Raw genomic sequence first — 22,872 nt, forward strand, 5'->3', positions numbered from 1 at the left:
CCCTGCCACATTCTTTCCCTTATGGACCTAAGAGAAAAATGGCAATGATAATGCTTATAACCCTCAAGGTCCAGACACCTGCTACAATCTACGTCTTCTTGCCACAAAGAAATGAAGAGGCAAATTCTAATCTCATATAACGGCTGTGACATATGTGATGTCTTCAAGCCTTGAACCAAACTCTTAAGTTACCAGAGCCCATAAAGCAAACCCACAAGGCTTTTAGAGTGCAGCCCGTTGCCAGGGAGGGACTTACCAATTTGTAATTCTGGGTATATTTCATAAAGACACCAATCCACATTGCAGTCACAATGAGTTTTTTCAAAAAGATTGTCCAGAACATCTCGAGCCAACTGTCGCTCATCCACCATCAGTGACTTTGTGCTGTTATCATTCATGTGCACCTTGACCACTAACTGAGGAGAAAACCACAGAGCAGCCAGTAAATTTCAGCAAATGGAGAAGTCCACAAAGATTAAGTTTTCTGCGTTGCTATTTTTTCTGCCAGTTTAAGGATGTGTCCTGTGAACTCGCTGGTTATGATCTCACCTGCCAGCCACGTGTATACTAGGAACACACAGTTGGGACAACCAACTCACAAAAACAGAAAACAGACAATACACAAAGCCCTTGCCCCACCTTCAGAGACCCTGCATTCTGGTGGGGGAGAGGAGAACAAATAGAACTAAATGCTGACTTCTTGCTTTCCCAGCATCCTTCTGGTCCCTCCCCAAAGCCTGCAGCATTTCTTACTTGAAAGCCACATCTGCATGGTTTTGATAAATTTGCTTAGCTGGAGATGGGTTTTGTTTCATGCAACTCCAGAGTCCGAAGATTCCTCATGGCAAGGACAAGTTTGTTACAGAAGATCAGTGATCAGCGGTAGATGAGGGCAAAAGAATGCAGACTGAAAAACAAGCTGTTCTGGAGGCATGCAGGCAAATGATCTAATTTTCTTTTATTTCATTAAAAAAAGTCTATTGAATGAATTTTGCAACCAAATTGGTAGCAACCAAATCTGGATATTTGGGACATAAAAGATCACTGGCAAGGTGTCAAAATAATCGAAACTGCTGATTTCCCAGAGAGGCTATGGTTTGGGTGTCATGGAACAGAATTCATGAAGGAATGCAGCTAGGATTTGGACATATATATTTGCAGTGTGTTTGCTGTGTGCTGGTGCTGCCTACTTCCCAGTGAGACTCACCATTATTTTTTTTTTTTGAGAGAGAAATTTTTAATATTTATTTTTTAGTTTTCGGCGGACACAACATCTCTGTTTGTATGTGGTGCTGAGGATCGAACCCGGGCCGCTTGCATGCCAGGCGAGCGCGCTACCGCTTGAGCCACATCCCCAGCCCAAGACTCACCATTATTAAAACTGTGATTTGACGGACTGGAAAGCAAAGACAAGCCACAAAAATGTGCAACATTGCTTCTTCTCTAAAAGTTTGGGTTAGATTCTGAGCAGCTTCTTGTCCTACTCCCACCTAATCCGACCTTAACATTCTAGTTTACAGAATGAGCAGTTCCTACAGATTCCTATTCATAGTTACTGATAGCAACCCAGGGATGTAGGAATGAAACACCCACACATATGCAGGTGTTTTCCTTTGTTTTTACAGAGAGGAAAAAAAAAATACAAAACCACATAATTTCATGGTGAAAGAGAATTTTTTTTTTTTTTTTGGCAAAAATTGCAAACTAGATTTAATCCACATGAACTTCAAATGTCCACAACTATGGAATTTAAGAAATACAAAAACCAAGAGGAAGATGGTGACTTTTTTTTATAATACCTTTATTTTATTTTTATGTGGTGCTGAGGATCAAACCCAGTGCCTCACACGTTAGGCAAGCGCTCTACCAACTGAGCTACAGCCCCAGCCCCAGCCCCAGGCTGGTGACTTTTAATGGGAAGAAATTATATTTATTATTCTTCACAGCTTCCATCATATTTGCAAGCTGAAGAGTATCTCTGTACCAACACTATGATTTAGTAAGTTAAGTACTTTCCATATTTATACAATATCATATGGAGCAAAATGATTCAAGTATGAAAAAAAACTTCATCTTTCTAATTCAGTCTAGCAAATATTTTATAGTTTCTATAATTTTTCTTCTTGGTTTTTTCATTTTCAAGATGTTAAACACTAAAATATCCTAGCCCTAAATCATTTACAATACTTTTTTTTGCTTCTATAATAAGATTTACAAATGGAAATGTTCTCCTGTGTCTCAGAGCTTTAGCACAAACAAATAAATTAAGTTAATGAATGAATCTGATTCTGTTTCTAGTTCCAAAAGCTTTGCAGCACAAGCTTGTTCATTACTCATAATTCAAAATGATGTCAATGCCATAGGGAATACTTGGGGGCAAATACTTCAGAGGGACTTGATTTCCATCCTTTAAAAACATGTTGTCACATTCTATGTGAGCACCTCGCAGACACTTTCTTAACGTAGGAGGGACCAAGTTATTTTATTTACCATGGTCAAGATTCAAAAATAAAAGAAAAATTTGCAGTGTCTGAAGTCAGAACAAGTAGGAACTCATTTTTAAGATTTTCTTTTCCTTTCTTGCCAAATGGAGTAACTTCTGTTTTACATCTTCTTTGTTGAATCCAGGCAGACTGGGCTCTATATTTACTGTTATAATTCATCTAATCCAAATATGGCAGAGCGCTCTCATTTTCTGATAGATGGCACCATGTCCTCCTGTTCCCTGAAGGGCCAGCTGGAGTAAACAGACTGCATCTGCTACTTCTCCCACCCTCTCTTTTCACTTCTCTACTGAGAACATAAACAACGTGGCCCTCATTTATAAGTAATCCAGGGGTTTGAAATAGTCTGATTACTAATTTTGTTTCTATTTTTCTTTTGTTTCTGTCTCCACAGGGAAAGGGGGTGACTGACACAGACCATCCTCACTTGCCATTTGCCAATTGTGAGATGTGCTATGTGTAATATTCCATGCTAGAGAGGACACCCCTCTCGGATCTCCTACTTCTATAACTCATTTTCCATGCATTGGTCAGCAAGATCCCAATACTGTGTATTAGTCTCATACTCTCCTATTTAAAAACCTCAAATGAACCCCCATCATGTTTCTGATATGATCCAAACTTCTCCTCCTGCCTATGAGACCCTGTGGCTCCCACCTCCTCTCCAACCTCAATTTCTTCCTTTACTTCAATTTCTTCCTATACTCAATGGCTCATTGAGCAGTGGTACCTGGTTCTTTATTTTCTTCCATCTTGTCACACTCATTCTCATCTGTGCCTCTTTCCCACCTGTCCCCTCTGCTCAGGATGCTCCCCTACCACACCTCCATGTAGCCAGCTGCTTCTTGCCACTGAAAACGTTGCTCAAGAGCTGCCTCCTCCTCCGAGGGGCAGAACCATCTGCAAATCCATCTAAAAGAGTCGCTTGAGCCCTCTCTACAACCTCTTGTTTCATTTTCTTGATAGCACTTATCTCCCTTGCTAGAATTTCAACTCGACACAAGTAATGACCTCACTTGGCTTGTTTACCTCTTGCACCCCTGGCACCTGTCTAAGAGATGGGGCTGTATCAGTAAAGAACACAGATAAAATTCAATGGAGGAGCTCCTATGGGGGAGGGATCCTTCCCTACAGGCAAGAAATCAGAAGACAATAAGTTGGATGGTGACAAGCAGGGAGGAGAAAAATAGGGAAGGGTAGGGAGGATCTGGGGAGGTATGTGTAGTGATAGTGGCAGCCTGGCTAAGGTGGTGACTGAATACTTAAAGGAGGGACAGACAGAATCTGCAGAAAAGGTGGGGGAACTGACAAGTGCAAAGTTTCCAGAGTGAGGTCTTACTGGGAGTGTCCAAATAATAGCCAGGACAACAGGGAAGTAGAATGGGGTGGACAAGGGTAAGAGGTGAGGCCAGCGAGATGGCAGGCAGACAGATCAAATAGGGGCTGGTAGGCCCCTGTAAAAGCTTTGGCTTCCTTGTGCAAGACTGGCAGCCTTTGGAGGCTCTGGAGCAGAGGAAGACAAGAGGAGAGGATGGGAACTGGGGTGAAAGTGGAGAGGCTGATCCTAGCAGCAATCCAGCTCATCCCTAGTCACGGCAAAGAATACGGGATCTATGTGCGCATGTGAGAGAAGGGAAGCCTGTCGGTGGGAACCTGTGGAACTTTTCTTTCTATTTTTGCAAAGTTGGCAGCAAAATCAGAAGCTGAGAGAATGTGGTTGGGGAAAGAAGTTTTGAAGGTTTTACAAAAGAGGACACGGTGTAAATGGTTTTCTAAGTTAGTGTGAGAGTGACTGGACCTGGGGAGCTCGGGAAGCACTGAGTGCCCAGGACTGAGTTGGAGGAGGAATGTGGGAATTAGCCAGGGCTTGAGGAAGGACATATAATTCCAGTCGTGACCATGGGATTCTATCTGCTGTGGTTTGGGTAAGTGGCCCTGTAAGGGTCATGTGTGGAAGGTTTGGTCCTCAGCCCATGGAACTATTGGAAGGTGGTAGAACGTTTAAGAGGTCGGCCTAATATGGAGGAAGTTAGGTCAGTGGATTGTGCCCTTGAGGGGGTCACTGGGACCTTAGCACCTTCCTCTTTCTTTCTGCATCCCAGTCATCATGAAATGAACCACCTCCTCCACTACATGCTCCTGCCATGATGTACTGTGTTGCCACAGCCCAAAGGAATAGGGCCAAGTGACGCTGAAACCTCTGAAACTCTGAGCCCAAACAAACCTTTTTGCTTATGAGTTGATCATCTCAAATATTTACTACAGTAATGTAAAACTGATTAACACACAATCATATGTAGTAGGGGAGAATAATAGTAAAGAAGTTCATACATGTTTGGAAGGAATAAAACCAGACTGATCTGGGAAAAAAAAACAAAAAAAAAACCTCTTCTAGATGAACCTTGTAAGTCTGGATCTAGGGATAGTCAAGGATTATTTGTTGAACAAATCAACATGTACCGAACACCTTCATTCAAAGAACCGTGACAGGTGCTTATATATAAAGTATCTGAAAAGGATTATTCACTTAACTAGGAGTCAAAAGTTCTTAATGAGTTTTAGAGATGTTAGATGCTTCAGGATGGAAATAAACTGAGGGGTGTTTCATTTCCCTTAATTTACCCAATTAACCATTGTTAACAAATTTTATTTTAAAGTATAGGCTTCTAATGAGTCTAGGTGCAGGTGTTTCTGTGATAATACAATGCACCTATTCCTGAAAAACCTATGCTCTGCAAAAAATGCACAAATTACAGGTATACTGAGAAAGTAGGGTTAGGGATATGTTGCTCAAAATCTATGCAACTTGGAAACTTGAGTACCAGCATAAACAACATTTGGTTCTTGGGGAGATGACTTTGACAAGTAGGGCAGCCAGCATGGGGGCTAGAGGTTGCCCCAGGAGAAGTAAAAAAATGCACAATAGCAATTGTGGAATTGTGAGACTCATTGAAGCTGAGCTCTGACCCAATTAAGGCAGCTCCAGAAGGTGGCGCCACCTGCTATGAGAGCAGAGCAAAATCCCAGGGGGCCCTTCAGGGGAAGGAGCCCAAGATGGACAGAATTGTTTAAAACTTTCTCAAAATAGAGCTGAAAGCGCCCTGCCTGTATGGCAGCCAAGTCAGAGCCTTTTCCTTTCTTGTTAAAGGTATTCAACTTCCCATACTCCAGTGAAGAGAGAAAATCATGCATAAATCAACACAAAGATCATGTACAAAGTCAAGGGAACTTCCTCTTTTATACTAAGACAAGTCCCCCATTTATCAGGCAAACTATATACTGTACCTTCATTCTTAATTTTTTAAAGAAAATAACAACTATTTGGAGAATACCACTTGACATTTTAATTTTTATCATTAAGTATAAAAAGTTGTTACTAATTTAATCTCCCCCATGCAAAAAGTGATTCATAGTTTACCTTTTTAACCTTGGCCTCCTTCAGTTTTTCCAATGCCAGTTTAATTTTATCAGCTTTGGCTTGGGCTTCTCTTTCTTCCTGTAAAATGTTGAGATATTCGACATAGTCCATTAAATAATACCAGTGAGTATTTGCTTGTGCTATCACTAGTATCTTCGGGTTTTTTTTTTTTTTTGGTAACAAAAATTACCCAATTTCACATGCTCGATTTCAGAATTTAAATGACTATAACCAAAATTTTCAACCCAAAGATACAGAAAGCAGTCACCATTTATAGCCCAGGTATTTCAACATAAAAGATGAAATGATGATCTTAACAGTTCTTCACATAGTTAGACCACAAAAATTTCTCAAACTGGTGAGACCAACCTAAGTAATCTAAAGTGGATCCATCTCAAGGATTTGAGCACTTTCTGAAATTATATGCACATTCTTGGATTAGCATTTTAAAATTTTCCTAGTTTCTCTTAGATTCTTTAAAAAAGATCCTCAACTCCCCCCAAATTAAGACTTAGACTCAAAGTTTAGCTTATAAATCACCAAGAAAAGCACTGGCAAACACACATGAGCAGACAGAAAAAAGAGCCAAGTATTCTACGAGCCCAAATAAATGAATCCTTTGATTTTCTTAAATTAGTATTGTAAAAATAGAATTGTTAAAGCTCCCCTATCTATTTATGTTGAGGAAATGAGTTTTTCTGGTTACATTTTAATTACTTGAAAGTAGACATGTATCTTTTTATATCAGTGGTTCTTAAAAATATTTTGAGCCCCAAGACCCTTTAAGAATATGCAGAAAGTGAGGAATTCTCTAAAGCTTCCTATGTGAGTTCAACTTTGTATTTGCCTTGGGAAATGTTGCCCACCCCTCCTGAAATTTTCAGGGACCTTATGTTAAGATCCTCTGCTCTATACTGATCACCAATTGTCACATAGTTTTTCTATAGTAAGCACAATGGACAATGAGTGTGATAGAGTATGATTTAATATCTAATTTATATTTAAAATTTGCTGATTCAAAAGACACAACAGGAATTTCCAGGGTCCCAAGGGTCATATTTATGGAGACCAACCAATGTGGAAGCCAAAGGAAATTGAGTTGAGTTCTTCAAAATATTTTTAGTGGCTCACTCTAAGAAAAATCCTTAAAAGTTCTCTTCATATTTTTATGAGAGGCAAATTTGAGGTCACATCCCAAACAATGACAATATGAACTTCCCAGCTGTATGTTTACAAAATTCAGAAATTTATTAATATCAGGCACTCATTACCTTATGTCACCCTTCCCAGTGATGACATTATAAGTGATACTGAAATTTATTTTTGCCCTACTGAACAGGGATACCAATGTCAGCAAAATTCAAATTTAGTTCAATTCAAGAAATTTGTAACAAGTGCCCTATATTCCCTTATGTCCTGGGCTAGGGCTAGGGACATGGAAAAATATAAATCAGTGCTGCAGTTCATACAAAGTTGATAAAACATTTCACCCCAAATTCAGTATTATCAGGAGTGTGTGCATACCAACATAAACTTTTAATCAAATCATCGTAAATATTAAATATGGCCCAAATGTGCTCTTTATACATACGTGATATGGTGTGAATGTCCCAACCCAAACTCATGTTGAAACGTAGTTTCCATCTGAGGTATTAAGATGTGGGGCCAGGTAGGACCTTTAAGAGATGGCTGGGTCATGAGGGCTCTGGATTAATCCACTTATGGATCAATGAATTATCAAGACAGTGGCTTTGTTAGGTATGCTTGCTCTGTCTTGCCAAGTTATGATGCAGCATGAGGTCCTCACCACGGCCGAGCAGGTGCCAGCACCACACTCTTGAACTTCCCAGCCTCCAGAACTGTGAGCTAAATAAGTCTGTGTTCTTCATACATTACCCAGTCTGTGGTATTCAGACAATACCTATGCATCTTGTTTATGGAGGACTCTGGTTTTGCAGTGAACATACTCAGTATCCTCATGTTTTTAGTACTTCAGAGCTTTGAGCATGCAAACCTAGAAATGTAATTATCTCTTCAAAGAAAGTCAAAGATGATGGATGGCAGAAGTCAATGGTTCTGCCATCTTTGGCCCCACACACTTACCTGAGAGAGAGGTTCGGGAGGTGGTGGAGGCGGTGGAAGGTCTAACACAGGATCAGCTGATGGAGGTGGTAAATTATTCTCATATTGGCTAAAACCAGTTGCCGCAACATTTGCTCCATAACCCAGAGAGGCTGCACCACTGTAATTTGACACCTCCACAGCTGCTGAATCCTGTTGCTTTTGAGAGGATTCTTTCTGTGCCTGGATTGTTCTCTGCTCAGCTTCACTGATGTCTGCTACCAGATCCGCCATGAGGGCATCTAAATCTTGGTCTTCTAGTGCATTTAAAGACTCTGACAGAGAAAATCACATTAATGATAAAAACAACTATTTGCACCTGGAAAAAATGAAAGAAAATCTTTAAAAATTTTTTTTTGGTTGTAGATGGACAGAATGCCTTTATTTTATTTGTTTATTTTCATGTGGTGCTGAGGATTGAACCCCATGCCTTATGCATGCTAGGCAAGAGTTCTGCAACACTGAACTACAGACCCAGCCTGAAAGAAGGTATTTTTAAGAGTAATATTTGAGTAATGAAGTCATTCTTTTGACTTGTTATGATATGAGAAAGGGTGGGAATATTTTTATTCAGTAGAACATACAAGTATAAGAATTTCTAAAATGATTATTGTGGCATTTATTGAGTGCAGTATGAGTTTTTAACTGGAAGAAAAGGAGAAACTATTTTCTACTGGGGCATGTCACATATCAGCTATAAAGTCAAATCCAAGCACATAAATAGGAAGGAGCAATTCTTCTGTAGTGCAAGATCTTAGGGTTTTAGAAAGGTAGGGAAGGAAAATAAGAGAAATGGACAGAAAGCGAGTTCTCTCTAAGCATTTGGAGGATAGATAGAATAATGCTGATAAATATATTTGGAATAATGTGAGTTTCAACATGCTAGGTTTAATATGACTTTAGACTTTGTGGTTGAAGATGGAGGTTCTGTAGATTCTCCCCCCAGCTACAGGAGATCTCACATTCAAAGAAAGAGCAGTTAATGATAAATAGCAGGAATTAAAGTAGCAAAGGTCTTAAGGAATAAAAAAAATGTTATGGGATTAAATGGAAAAGACTTATGAAGATAGTGAGCTGGAAGTGCACTTATAAAAGAAAGGGAGGGCATGGATTTTTAGGGTGAAGGGCAAGAAGAAGCATTCACCTTAGAATTTGTTTCAAGTGTGAGATCACTGTGGTAGACCACAAATATGATCCTGAAAGGTATTAGATTGCCAGGCATAGTGGTAGTGGCGTTGGTGGGCAATGTTAGTAGAATATGTTGAAGATGGGTGAATATAATGAATTAAAGACGAGCAGGATAGAAGTGATCCATGAGATAAGAGAATTCTCGTTGCTCCAGACTGAACTGAAATGAAGAAATACCAGCCGAAGAAATAAAGCCTGCTCAGTGGCAAAGCATAAATCTTTGTGAAGTAACTTATTGTCAAATATCATCAACACCATATGGCATATTACATCAGAACTAATAGTTCTAGTGTACAGTACTTCATACTAAATTTCTGATCACCTAAATGTGTAACAGGTTTATTTTATTGTAAACCATTGTTACGGTTTGGATGTGAGGTATCCCTCAAAATCTCATGTGTGAGACACTGTGAGAGGGCTCAGAGGGGAAATGACTGGATTCTGAGAGCCTTAACTCAATCAGTGGATTAATCACCTGATGGGATTAATTGAGTGGTGACTGAAGGCAGGTGGGGTGTGGCTGGAGGAGGTGGGGCACTGGGGGCGTGGCTTTGAGGTATATATGTGTTAGGTTAAGTGAAGTCTCTTTCTCTGCTTTCTGATCATCATGTGAGCTGCTTCCCTCTGCCACACTCTTCTGCCATGATGTTCAGCCTCACCTGGAACCCCTGCGGGAAATGGAGCTGGTTGTATATCATCTCAGAACTCTGAAACCATGAGCCCTCAAATAAACTTTTCTTCCTCTAAAATTGTTCTGGTCAGATCCTTTAGTTACAGAAGTGAAAAAGCTGACCAAAACAATCATTTTTTTTTTTTTTTACATACAATTTCTTTAAAAAATAAAGTTAATTTAAAATATTTTCAGGGTTGGGTATATAATGCTCAGGTGATAGAGTGCTTGCCTCACATGCACAAGGCCCTGGGTTCAATCCCCAGCATCACAAATAAATAAGTAAGTAAATAAATAAATATTTTCAGAGAAATATATATAACTAATAGCCTAACACAATAAATTATATTTTGACTGTTGACATAAAAACTTTTTAATCCATTCTAAATATTTCAGTAACAAAATCCTCATGATGATACTAACATTAATAATTTTCAAATAAAATTTAACATATGAATGAATAACCCTAAATTTATTAATAGATGAGTGATATGATACTGGAGAATGAGATAGAAATGGCTCTAAGTCTGTCACTAACTCTGAATGACTTTGAGCAAAATATTTTGAATTCATTTTAGCAATTTTTTTAATGTGAAGACAGTAAAATTTTTATTGCTAAACTTATCTTAAAAGAATTAAATTTTCCAATCAAAGGGAGATCAGTAGAGGAAAGGGAAAAAGGGGTGAGAGGTGAGGTGGGAGGGGGGAAGATCTGGGGAGTGATATTGGCCAAATTACTTTGTTACATTGTGTGCATGTACGAATATGTAACAACAAAACCCATCATTATGTACAACTATGATGCACCAATAGAAATGTGGAAAATTAAAAAAAATAGTTTGTCACATATATCAGTACATTTAAATGTTCTTGTCCTATTTCCAAATTAAGCAATATGTGTGCATCTTGTCTTCTTAACGAGATGAATTTCTTAGTTTCTTGTTACCACACGGTAACATTGCTGCTTAGAGATTGCTAGGTTTTCTTGTTCCTATCATTTTCCAGGACTTTTTCCATACCAGGCTCTATGTTATTTCCAAGGAAACATTAGTTGAATTGAATACAACTCAATTGAAATGTCAGTTAAAATTTAATTTTAATTAAACTGATGAAAAAGTACTTAGCTGTTGTAAGTGTTGTGAAGCCAAATCTGCACCGCCCATATGTGCAATACTCTATGGCTGTCATAATTTTACAAAAGTGTATTGCTTTTTTGAAAGTTCTGCAAATTTCTACCATCTTGGTGGAAATGACTGGCAGAAATAAGTTTATGTGGAAAATAGAAAAAAGTAGCAAAAAAAGACAAAAATCAGAAGAGGTAATTTATCAAGGAAGAGTCATTGGCACCCCCTAGCTTATCAAAAAACTACTGAAAATGATGGAAACTCAGTGAAGAAAAGAAAGAAAACTTGGAACTCTAGATTCTCTTGTGTTGTTTTTATATTTTTTGTGGTCACTACAAGATTTTGGCAAATCTTTTTCAAGAGTTCCAGTGAATTCTCATTAATTTGGAAGTGACTACTTTAAGATTTATTATAATTTGAATAGCATCTGAGCTAAAGATTTTTTCTGCACTAAATAAGAAGAGAGATTTTTGTTAATAATAGAAAATGTCAACCTCAGGGGTAGTTTAAAAATGTCAAATAGAACAAATTGCATGTAAGCATATATCATATATAAATTACAACATATTTGGAAATATTCATTCATGTATAATCAATCATTATGAGATAGTTCATTTTTAATCCTTGAACAGACATTTCCTTATTAATATTTTCTTATACTACTCCTTAGCAATAAGAAGAAACTCCCCTTCTCCAAAAAAACACAAGATGATTTTGAGACTTTCACAAACGTCTCCTCATGAAGGCTTAAATAATGATATCAAAGAAATATCTAGTCATTTGGAGGAGAAAAGCTATTTTAGGATGCAGTCTGCCATTTTCTAGTAAATATTATTTCTTTTGCATTATAGACAAAAATGTCCAATTGATTTTCTTAATTCAACCTAGGTACAGTAAAACACAATTTGAAATCCAAAACTTTAACCATGACGCTCAGGCTCCTTTAATATTGTTTTCAAATTTATAGTTCCATACAAGTTTTAGTCATCATTATTTCAAATTACTTAAGAAATTGTTATGCTTACCATTTAAATCTTTAAAACCCACACTGTAGTTAAATTCAGCTGTAGGTGGTTTAGGTTCTGGAGGAGGAAGAGTGTCCACTCCTAAACTCTGTGAAAACAGATCCCAGCCCCCTCAGAGTTATTCATGATACCAACATAGCACATTTTAATCAGCAAGTCAAACATCTTTTATTATTTACACATTTTCTCTTTAAATATGTTCTTTAAAGACCACATTCTTACTTGAAAATGTTTTGTGTGAGTTTTCTCCCTATGGAAAATGATGATTTAAAATGTTACTCTTTAAGGAGCATCTTGTAACAGATCAAGTTAATTGAGAATGACACAGTTAATTCCACAAACAAAGAAAAATCTTCCTGTAATGATGAACACACATACTATGTATAAATATATAAAGACTTAAGTAATGACATCAAAAAAGAAAAAATCATTTAGAGGAGAAAAGCTGTTTCAGGATGCAATCTATTATATATAATAAAATATTATGCTGTTGCTCTGAGTAGTAATCTTATTAAAAGGAAATTAAGGGCTCTGAGGTAGAGCCCTTGCCTAGAATATTTGAGGCCCTGGATTTAATTTCCAGCACTACAAAATTAAAAACATACATAGACTAACCTATTAATTGTGTAAATAGTGTTATGTTTTATTTGGAAATAAGTGATTTTTTTGATTTCAAACTATTATATTTACAAATTAATTTTTTAAGAAGTGATTTCACATGTTTTCCAACACGAATATTTTTATGACAGTGAATGCATCCCTTTATGTTAATTTAACTTGGTAAAAGATATCCCTGATCATTTTCTAAAGTTCTGGAGGAAACCAATCAGAAAATAAATTTGTGAAATTCAGCAGTTTTTCAAATGGCTGGGAAAATACGCAGTCGTCTCAAAGGGTAATGGGTAGTGATTAAATTGAAGAACAGATCTTACCTTTTTTCTTGCCCTGAAAGAAAAGGAGAAGGGGCTTACCCCCATGGGAGAGCTGACTAAACCTCTCTGGGCACAACAAAGAGCAAGCAAAAACTCCAAGGTCCTTGAACAAAGGTAGGTTCAATAGTCTTGGAGGCTCCTCTTTCCCATTCTTTTAAAAATTTTATTTGTTGTTTTTAATTACACATGACAGATTATTTTGATATATTTATACAAATATGGACTGTATCTTATTCTAATTAGGATTCCAGTCTTGTGGATGTACACGATGGTGAGATTCACTGTGGTGTATTCATATATGTACATAGGAAAGTTATGTCAGATTCATTCCACTGTCTTTCCTATTTCTATCCCCGATCCCTTCCCTTCATTCCCCTTTGTCTAATCTACTGAATGTCTGTTCTTCCCCTCTTCCCTGTTACTGTGGGTTAGCTTCCACATATCAGCAAAAATGTTTGACCTTTGGTTTTTGGGGACTGGCTTATATCACTTAGCATAACAGTCTCCAGATCCAGCCACTTACTCGCAAATGTCATAAAGTCATTCTTCTTTATGGCTGAGTAATACTCCATTGTGTATGTATACCACAATTTCTTTAGCCATTCTTCTGTTGTAGGAAACCTAGGTTGGCACCATGGCTTAGCTATTGGGAACTGAGCTGCTATAAACATTGATGTGGCTGAATCATTGTAGTATGCTGATTTTAAATCTTTAGATATAAACTGAGGAGTGGGACAGTTGGTTTAAATGGTGGTTCCATTCCTAGTTTTTTTTTGAGAAATCTCCATACTGCTTTCCAGAGTGGTTGTACCAATTTGTAGTCCCACCAGCAATGGATAAGTGCACCTTTCCCCCCACATCCTTGCCAACATTTTCTTCTTACCTGTATCCTTGGTAATTGCCATTCTGACTGGAGTGAGATGAAATCTCAGTGTAGTTTTAATTTTCATTTTGCTAATTGCTACAGATATTGAACATTTTTTTATACACTTCTTGATCATTTGTATTTCTTCTTTCAAGAAGTGTCTATTCAGTTCCTTTGTCCATTTATTGATTGGGTTATTTGTTTTTTGGTGTTTTTTTTTTTTTGAGTTCTTTATATATTCTGGAAATTAATGCTCTATCTGAGGTATAGGTGGCAAAGATTTTCTCCCATTCTGAAGGCTCTCTCTTCACACTCTTGATTTTTTCCTTTTCTGTGAAGAAGCTTTTTAGTTTGATGCCATCCCATTTATTAATTTTTTATTTTACTTCTTGTGCTTTAAGAATCTTGTTAAGGAAGTTGGTTCCTAAGGTGACATGTTGGAGCGTTGGACCTTCATTTTCTTCTAGAAGGTACAGGGTCTCTGGTCTAATATCTAGGTCTTTGATCCACTTTGAGTTAAGTTTTGTGCAAGGTGAGAGATACAGGTTAAATTTCAGTCTACTACATATGGATTTACAGTTTTTCATTTGTTGAAGTGGCTATCTTTTCTCCAATGTGTGTTTTTGATGCCTTTGTCTAGTGTGAGAAAACTGTATTTATATAGGTCTGTCTCTGTGTCTCCTATTACTTTCCATTGGTCTTCATGTCTGTTTTGGTGTCAATAACGTGCTGTTTTTATTACTATAGCTCTGTAGTATAAGTTAAGGTCTGGTATTGTGACGCCTCCTGCTTTACTTTTCTCACTAAGGATTGCATTGGCTATTCTGGGCCGCGTATGTTTCCAAATGAATTTCATGACTGCTTTTTCTATTTCTATGAAGAAGTCACTGGAATTTTAATAGGAATTGCACTAGTGCTTGTGGTAGTATGGCATTTTGACAATATTAATTCTGCCTATCCAAGAATATAGGAAATCTTTCTATCTTCTAAGCTTTCTTTAGTGTTCTGTAGTTTTCATTGTAGAAGTCTTTCACCTTTTTTATTAGATTGTTTCCCAAGCATTTTATTTTATTTTATTTTATTTGGAGGCTATTGTGAATGGGATAGTTTTCCTAATTTCTCTTTCAGCTGATTCTTCATTAGTGTATAGGAACACAATTGACTCATGGGTGTTAATTTTGTATCTTGCTACTTTGCTGAATTCATTTATCTAGAAGTTTTAAGGTGGAATTTTTTTGGTCTTTTAAATACAGGATCATATCATCAGCAGAGATAATTTGATCTCTTCTTTTCCTACTCATATCCCTTTAATTTCTTTCTTTTGCCTAATTGTTCTCACTAGGGTTTTAAGAACGATGTTGAATAAAAGTGGTGAAAGAAGGAATCCCTGTCTTGTCCCAGTTTTTAGAAGGAATGCCTTCAGATTTTCTTGGATTAGACTGATGTTGGCCTTTGGTTTAATGTATATAGCTTTTACAATGTTGAGGTATGTTCCTACTATCCCTGGTTTTTCTAGTGTTCTAAACACAAATGAGTGCTGTATTTTGTCAAATGCTCTCTCTGCATCTATTGAGATAATCCTGTGGTTGTTGTCTGTAAGTTTATTTATGTCCTACTCTTGAATTATAGTAATAATTATCAACCATGGTCCCATGAAAATCCCAGACTCTGCCAGTCAAGAGCAATCACTCCTCCCACTGGCTGAAAAGGGAGCAAATGAACAGAAAAAGGTCATAAATGTTCATTCACACTCTTCCCTCATGAGAGGAAAAATAAAGTCCTCATCTGCAGAAACGTGGCTAGTGCCCTAACCCACCTTCCGAATACCACCCTTCCACGAGGGCCTCACATTTTGTCTCTTCTTTTATAGAATAAAATCTGTCATGAATTTTATAGAGAATGTACATATAACTAAATTTTTTTTCCTAAAAAATGTCTTTGAAAATGCAGACAACTCATTTATGTTGTAGAAAACTCAAGATCCTTGTCTTATTTAGGAATATTGGGTTATTTTTATTTTGACATTTTTTGTCATGACCTGAGTGTCCTCCGAATCAAAGAAGCATTTATGAGCACATTACAAGATGCTCTAAAGCTCACCAGACTTTGAAACCTGGGTCAGTGGCCTTGGGTCTATAGCTGCTGGGCTCCAGTTGACCTGAGCATGGGGTGACCGCTGAGTCAATGTGGTCTTGATGACACCACTTTTCTCAGCCCTGTAGCCTATGACTGAGTGGCCTTCATGCTCCTTTGAGGGAACCAAGTTTTGAAAGTTCTGACAGTCCACTCAGGGACCCATAATTACTCCCACTTAGTCCTTTAAAATGTAACAGTCTCTCAAAGGTTGGTTAAATAAAAAAAAAAAAAAACTTTTACAAAAGATGATGTCATGTTCTCCGCCAGTCTTTATAAAGTTAACCACCAGGGAAACTACTAGGTAATGGTGGTCAGAGGGGGAAAATTCCTCCACTGGACACAGTAAGCATTAGAATTTCCATAACAGACTGTATGAGAATGTATGTATGTATGTGACCAAAATACTAAATAACTGAACTCAGAACGACAGAATCAGGAAGGAGTTTTGCAACCACCCCCCACCACTGTCACAGTTATATCAAGAATATGTAATACAGAATGTTGTCAGTCTCCAGCATTACTTTTACATACAGCACTCTTGTCATATAAAAATCAAATTCTGTGATCCATTTCCCTCCTCAGTTTGCAGGTTAACAGCGGGAGTTTACCTGGGTTAGAAGATCCATTTCTCCCAGCAAAGTGCTGAACATTTGGTCTATGTCGTCGTTTGACTCACCCATCTGAAAAAGGAAGAAATCCACATATTAACAGTCTCATAAAAGCTTATCCTGGGATAATCATCAGGTCGCTTTTTTTTCAAAAGCCCCATTTATGGCAGGCAAGATGGGAAGAGAACTGTATGGAGAGGAAAATTCGTGTTGCCCTGAAGTTCCATGCCTGACCATGATCCCATCTGCATGGTGCAAGATGGAGCCAAGACCTTGAGAACTCCCACAAAGTGAAAACAGAACTTTGCTTTTATAGACTAAGCTAATCTCCTTGGAGCCAAGTGAACAAAGTGGACATCATTTTGGAATTCATGTCACCATAGGATACCTAGATATAAAGGAGAAAGCCTCAGAGCATGGGTATGAGAAGTGTAGACCTTCACCTCATTTAAAATCTTACACAAAAATCTTACGTCAAGAATGATTAAACACATTACCAAGTGATTCCCTGCTTTCCAAAGATATCTCTGAAATAGCAGCTTTTGCTACATTTATTTGGAAACACTGGGTCTTTTAGAGAACTAAAAAGGTCATACAGTCAAGGAAAAATAACATTTTTTTAACGTTATAACATTTCTTTGCCTAAACCAAATGAAGCCATTATCCTACAGAGGAAAGTGTTTTTATAAAATAAGTAGTGGCCTGGTTCCTTGGGGGATGTAACCAGCTATTCTCTTTCCTGACATTTTTGGCAAGACAGGGATGAGAAATCAGAAGATAGTACTATAGCTTAAAGCCACAGCTTAAAAATATTCATATTTTTTTTCTGTACTGAACATATACAGATATTTTTCTTGTTATGATTTTCTGAACAATCCAGCATAACAACTATAGTTACATACTCCCTAATAATATATGATTTCTTTGGTCAAAGACAGACTATCCATACCACCAAGGTCCTGTGATTGTATTGCCTGATGACGTTATAGCCATCTTTGTATGACAGGTGTTCTCATGACAATAAAATTGTCTAAAGACACATTTCTCAGAACTTATCCCTATTGGTTAGGGACGTGTGACTATATTTTCATTTTATATATATTTATATATATATATATATATATCATGGCATATGTGTGTGTGTATGTATGTAATCTAGAGATGATTTAAAGTATAGAGGAAGATTTGGGTAGGTTTTATACAAATATAAGAGACCTGAGAATCCTTGGATTTGAGTATTCACAGGGGTTCCTGGAACCAATCCCCCACAGATGCTTAGGAATAACTATATTTAAACCAAACAATATTTACCTGAATGTGCTTGTGTTTTAATATTTTACATGAAAACTATGAAAACAAACATTATATATATATATGTATATACCCAATGATATAATAATTATCATATATTCACTGTTTGATTTTAATAGTTATCAATTCATGGCAACTTTTAAATATATATACTTATATATGTATATACACACACACTCACACACATGCACATATATATATATATACACATATATATTTTCCCCCCAATAGATTACTTTTAGACAATTTTTTCATAAATATTTAGTATGTAGCTCCATTAATACCATAATCAAAATATTACTGTATCTATAGGGGTATGTGTATTCAAATTAAATTATTTGATGAAATAGGCTAAGCCAAGACAGATTTATTTTTCCTAAAATATATCATCCTAAAACTTATAGTTCACCCTTGTTATGATTTAGATATGAGGTATCCCCCAGAAGTTCATGTGTGGGATAATGCAAGGATTTTCAGAGGTGAAATGATTTGATTATGAGTCTTAACGTAATCAGTGGATTAATCCACTGATGGGGATTAACTGGGCTGTAGGCAAATAGGATGTGGCTGGAGAAAGTAGGTCACTGGGATGTGCCTTTGGGGTTTATATTTGTCCTTGGTGAGCAGACCTCCCTGCTTCCTGGCTGCCATGTCCTGAGTTACTTTCCTCTCTCCTACCCTTCGGGCACGATGTTCCACCTCATTTTGGGCTTAAAGCCGTGGCTGATCATGGACTGAGCCTCTGAAACTGTGAGCAAAAATAAACTCTTCCTCCTCTGAGTTGTTCTTTGTCAGGTGTTTTGGCCACACTGAGGCAAAGCTGACTAAAACGACCCTTTAACCAGACTTCAAGCTAATACTTCAGCTGTACCACATTTTCAATTTTAATAGCACTAACCAATCAGAGCTGCTCTCTCTCTTTATAAAATATTTATATGGAAGCCTTTGTCCTGCTGACTCTGCTTTCTTAAAAATGACACAAATGATTTTTAAAATATCCCAATCTTTGAAAGCAAAATGATGTAATGATGATGATGATGATGATGATGATGATGATGATGGTGATTAAAACTAATCTAGCGTTTACATGTTCCAAGAGCTGTTTCATAAGCCAGAGTTGATGTCAAAACATGTAGGCTCAGTACGTACGGTATGGACACACAGCAATGAGAAGAGATAAGGCTGTAAAAACCATCTGGATGGAGCAGTGTAAATGTGCACCCTGCAGGGTGAGTGCTTAATCATTCCACTTTACCCTTGACAGTAATTTTGGATTTATCACAGAGGAAATCTGACATGATCAAATTTCTTTGCTAAATTTTCCTATCATATATTTTCTTCTTTCCCAATGTTAAGAAGGAAAAGTGATATTCTCTCTCTCTCTCTCTCTCAACACAAAAGCTACTCTGGGCTATAGTTACTGAATACATTCAATAGCAATTTCAAGTTTTAAGTTTGTATGTTTTATATTAAAGGAGGGACATTTGACTTGCTATGAGATATTTTCTAGATTACCCCATGTGGTTTCCAGTGGAGGAAGTATCTTCTAGAAGCCCAGGAGGGCAAAACTGGGTTGTCCAGGAGGGACCGGTGCACTTGGACAGAAAGACATGTGAATCCAAGGAAGCCGCTAGGTGAATGCTCTGAATTAGACCACATCAGGTAGATAGGTGAGCACCCAGGTAGAGAAATGACAGGTAAGGCATAGGCTAAGGTCTATATGTGCAGGTCTGAGAGTCAGGGAGGTTAAAAAAAATTTTTTTAAATGGCTGGGGATGCAGCTCAGTGGTAAAATGCCTTGGGTTCAATCCCCAGTACCAAACAAAAACAGAATCTTAGAAGAAACAAAGATGATTCAGGTAATAAGAAGCCTGATATTGATGTGTTGCTCTCTCAAACTACTAAATTTGGAAAAGCATTAAAATGATGAAGTATAAAATCTTGAAAGAAAATGTCAACAACCATGAGTCAGAAAAACCCACTGAATCCACAGACTTTAGCTTCTGAGCCTATACATACCACACTGATGTATGGTGGGTCAGGGACACGCCAGAGTGAATCATCCACCTAAGATGGAAATAACTGAGGACAACAGCATGTTCTTGTGACATCTCCTGAAACTCTCCTTACATTCATCTGGTAAAAGTACTCCCCTCTGCCCTTTCATTTCTTTCCCTTAGAGTCCGCTACCGAATTATTAGAAGGAGTCAACATCAAAACTGTGCTGTAAATCTATAGGGGTAAGTAAATCTGCTTCTGAATGAGTCACGGTTCAAAAGGTTTGCGTCCTTGGTAAAAACAAGAAGACATTTCAATTAAAGGCTATTTTTAACAAAAATCTGTATTAATCTGCAAAGCCAACCTTCTTACATGATTACCCTCCCTGCATTCCTTATTTTTGGAATGAAAAAACAATATATATATACATAATTTTAAATATATAATGTATAAATGTATAAAATATGAATATGTAAAATATATATTAATTCTCTCTCTCTCTACACACACACACACACACACACTCACACCCAGTATGTGAAAGCAGGGTGTGCATGTTAATATGCATGGTATTTTCTAAAGGTCAAGAGAAAGAGAGAAAACACCCAGCCCTGAGAGCCAAAAGTGTCACACTCGGGTTAGTGCTGGGGTGGGGAGTCCTAATGAAGCACCATATTGCAAAACAAACCCTGTTGACTGGGTGGAGTTAAAATCCTTTCATGGGTATGTCATTTCTGAGTTCATTTTGTGTCTTGGGGAGAACAACAAATTGCTGATTAAAGGAGAATTGGAAAAGTACTTTATCAGATAGATTTTGTTTTTTGTCTTTGGGGAAAGGTGATGGGTGATGGGAGAAGCTGTATATCCAGCCAAAGTCCTGCCTTGATCTACCTGAATAAGGACTAATCACTCCCTTGATGCTCAATAGTTCCCAAAGTCTCAAATGTCTAGGCCTCAAACAGTTTCTCTTGTCTGCATAAATAAACTTTGAAAATATATACTTTGGAAATCTACAGTTTGGAGGCGTGGTTCAGTGGTAAAGCACTTGCCTGTCATGCATGGAGCCTGGTGTTTGATTCCCAGCATCACACACCAAACAAAATCTATCCTAAGTATTCTGATATATGCATTTGATGGGACACCTGTTTATGTTAAACCTCACATAGTTAATTTTAAGTTTGGATGCAGATTTCATTGTCTTTTAGATTAGCAATCTCAGCCATGATTTTGGACCAAGGTCAGGGGTAGCCCTTATCTTATCTGTCAGAGTAGCTGGCCTAAAAGTGTCCAGTTTAAGGTCCCATCGGCATTTCCATCCAAGCAAGTCTAGCTCAGTATTTCCTTCCCATGCACCCTCCTCCCACAAGCCCTAATTGTCATTCATCACTCATTACTTTCATTTAGAAACTCTGGTGTAGTGCTTTGCTCCTCCCATTTTTTTTCCCCATCCCATGAGTCAGGAAATCCTCGTGGTTTTTCCTGTGGAGAGCTTCTCCTTTATTGTCACTGTCAGCCTTAGTTGACCTTCATCAGCTCCTCCAGCCGCCCTGACTCCACATCAATTCTCATCACCATTGCCACAGCTGCCAATTTCCAATAGGAATGTGAACCTCTCCCTCTCCTGTTTGAAAACGCTCCGTGGCTGATCATGAGGAAGTGGAGAGAATTCAGGTGCTCAGCATGTCTTTCAAAATCCTTCACAATTTGCCCATACCTACTTTTCAACTCCAGCCATTTAGGGCCAATGAACTTTTTTTTTTTTTTTTTTAATCATTCTTTGTTTAAAACCTTTGCATCTGCAGAGTGTATGTCTATAATAATCCCAGCAGCTTGGGAGGCTGAGGCAGGAGGATCATGAGTTCAAAGCCAGCCTCAGCAAAAGCAAGGCACTAAGCAACTCAGTGAGACACTGTCTCTAAATAAAATACAAAATAGGGCTGGGGATGTGACTCAGTGGTTGAGGGCCTCTGAGTTCAATCCCAGGCACCTAAATAAATAAATAAATTAATTAATTAAAATCTTTGCATCCTTGAATATGCTGTTCCCTTCATGTAATATCCTCTGTCCATGTTTCCTTCATAAACCCTAGTTATCATTCAAAATTCAGCTTTTATGTCAAGTCTTCAACCGTGTCTTCATATCCAGTAGTGACATTTGCTATCCATTGCTCCTAGCAAACTTATGAGTAACATCTGTCCCCAGAAACAACCTCAAATAAGGCATTAAACCCTTCTTTAACCTGAGTTTCAGTTTGTTTGTCTGTAAAGTGAAAGAATAATAATCCATAATCCGTAGGACTTTTGTATCATTTATATAAAATAGCATACGGTGCTTGGCATAAACACTCAATCATAGCATTTGCCATGTGGAATCATGCTATTTTTGTTACTGTGCTAGAATCTCTTATAAAACTGGAAACTATTACTATGTAAGGATCAGATCTTGTTGATCTTTGTGTTAAAAAATGCTTTGTTGAAAGCCCAGAGAGATTAAGTAACTTCCCAGATTAATGGGAAGAACTGGGGCCAGAGCCCAGGTCACAAACGGCATGGAAATGCTTTCCATTGTTCCACTGGCCATACTCTGCACATGGTTCCTGTTGTACTGCATCAGAGATATGGCGGACAGTCCTTAGAGGCCTCCAAACGCCATGTTTCCTGCTCCTCTTACGACAAGTACTAGAGATTGAACCCAGGCCTCACACATGTCAGGCAAGTGTTCGACCACTGAGCTACATCTCCAGCTCTTTTTATCTTTTATTTGGAGACAGGATCTCACTAAATTGCCTAGACTGACCTTGAACTTTCCCTCCTCCTGTCTCAGCATCCCCAGTAGGAGACTGTCACAGCGCCTGGCTTCAGTAAGGATTTCCCTAAGCTGCCATCATAGCTATCGGTTTGTGAAACGCCTCTCACTCTGTCACCATTATTTCTCTTTATTTGGTGCTTTCCACGTGAGTAAATTCTGACATT

General features: G+C 37.8%; 1 protein-coding gene across 1 annotated transcript in view; it reads right to left on the reverse strand.

Annotated features, from left to right (window-relative positions):
• Positions 1-22,872, reverse strand: part of Apbb1ip (amyloid beta precursor protein binding family B member 1 interacting protein) — a 99,407-nt gene that overhangs the window by 43,122 nt on the left and 33,413 nt on the right. Inside the window, exons 2-6 of the mRNA XM_027953069.3 lie at positions 16,592-16,663; positions 12,051-12,138; positions 8,026-8,318; positions 5,923-6,000; positions 257-416 (exon numbers count right to left, since the gene is read on the reverse strand). Coding sequence (XP_027808870.1) covers positions 257-416; positions 5,923-6,000; positions 8,026-8,318; positions 12,051-12,138; positions 16,592-16,663 — 691 coding nt within the window. The remainder of the gene's footprint in view (positions 1-256; positions 417-5,922; positions 6,001-8,025; positions 8,319-12,050; positions 12,139-16,591; positions 16,664-22,872) is intronic.

Source organism: Marmota flaviventris, chromosome 12, assembly GCF_047511675.1.
Source record: "Marmota flaviventris isolate mMarFla1 chromosome 12, mMarFla1.hap1, whole genome shotgun sequence".
Taxonomy (NCBI): Eukaryota; Metazoa; Chordata; class Mammalia; order Rodentia; family Sciuridae; genus Marmota; species Marmota flaviventris.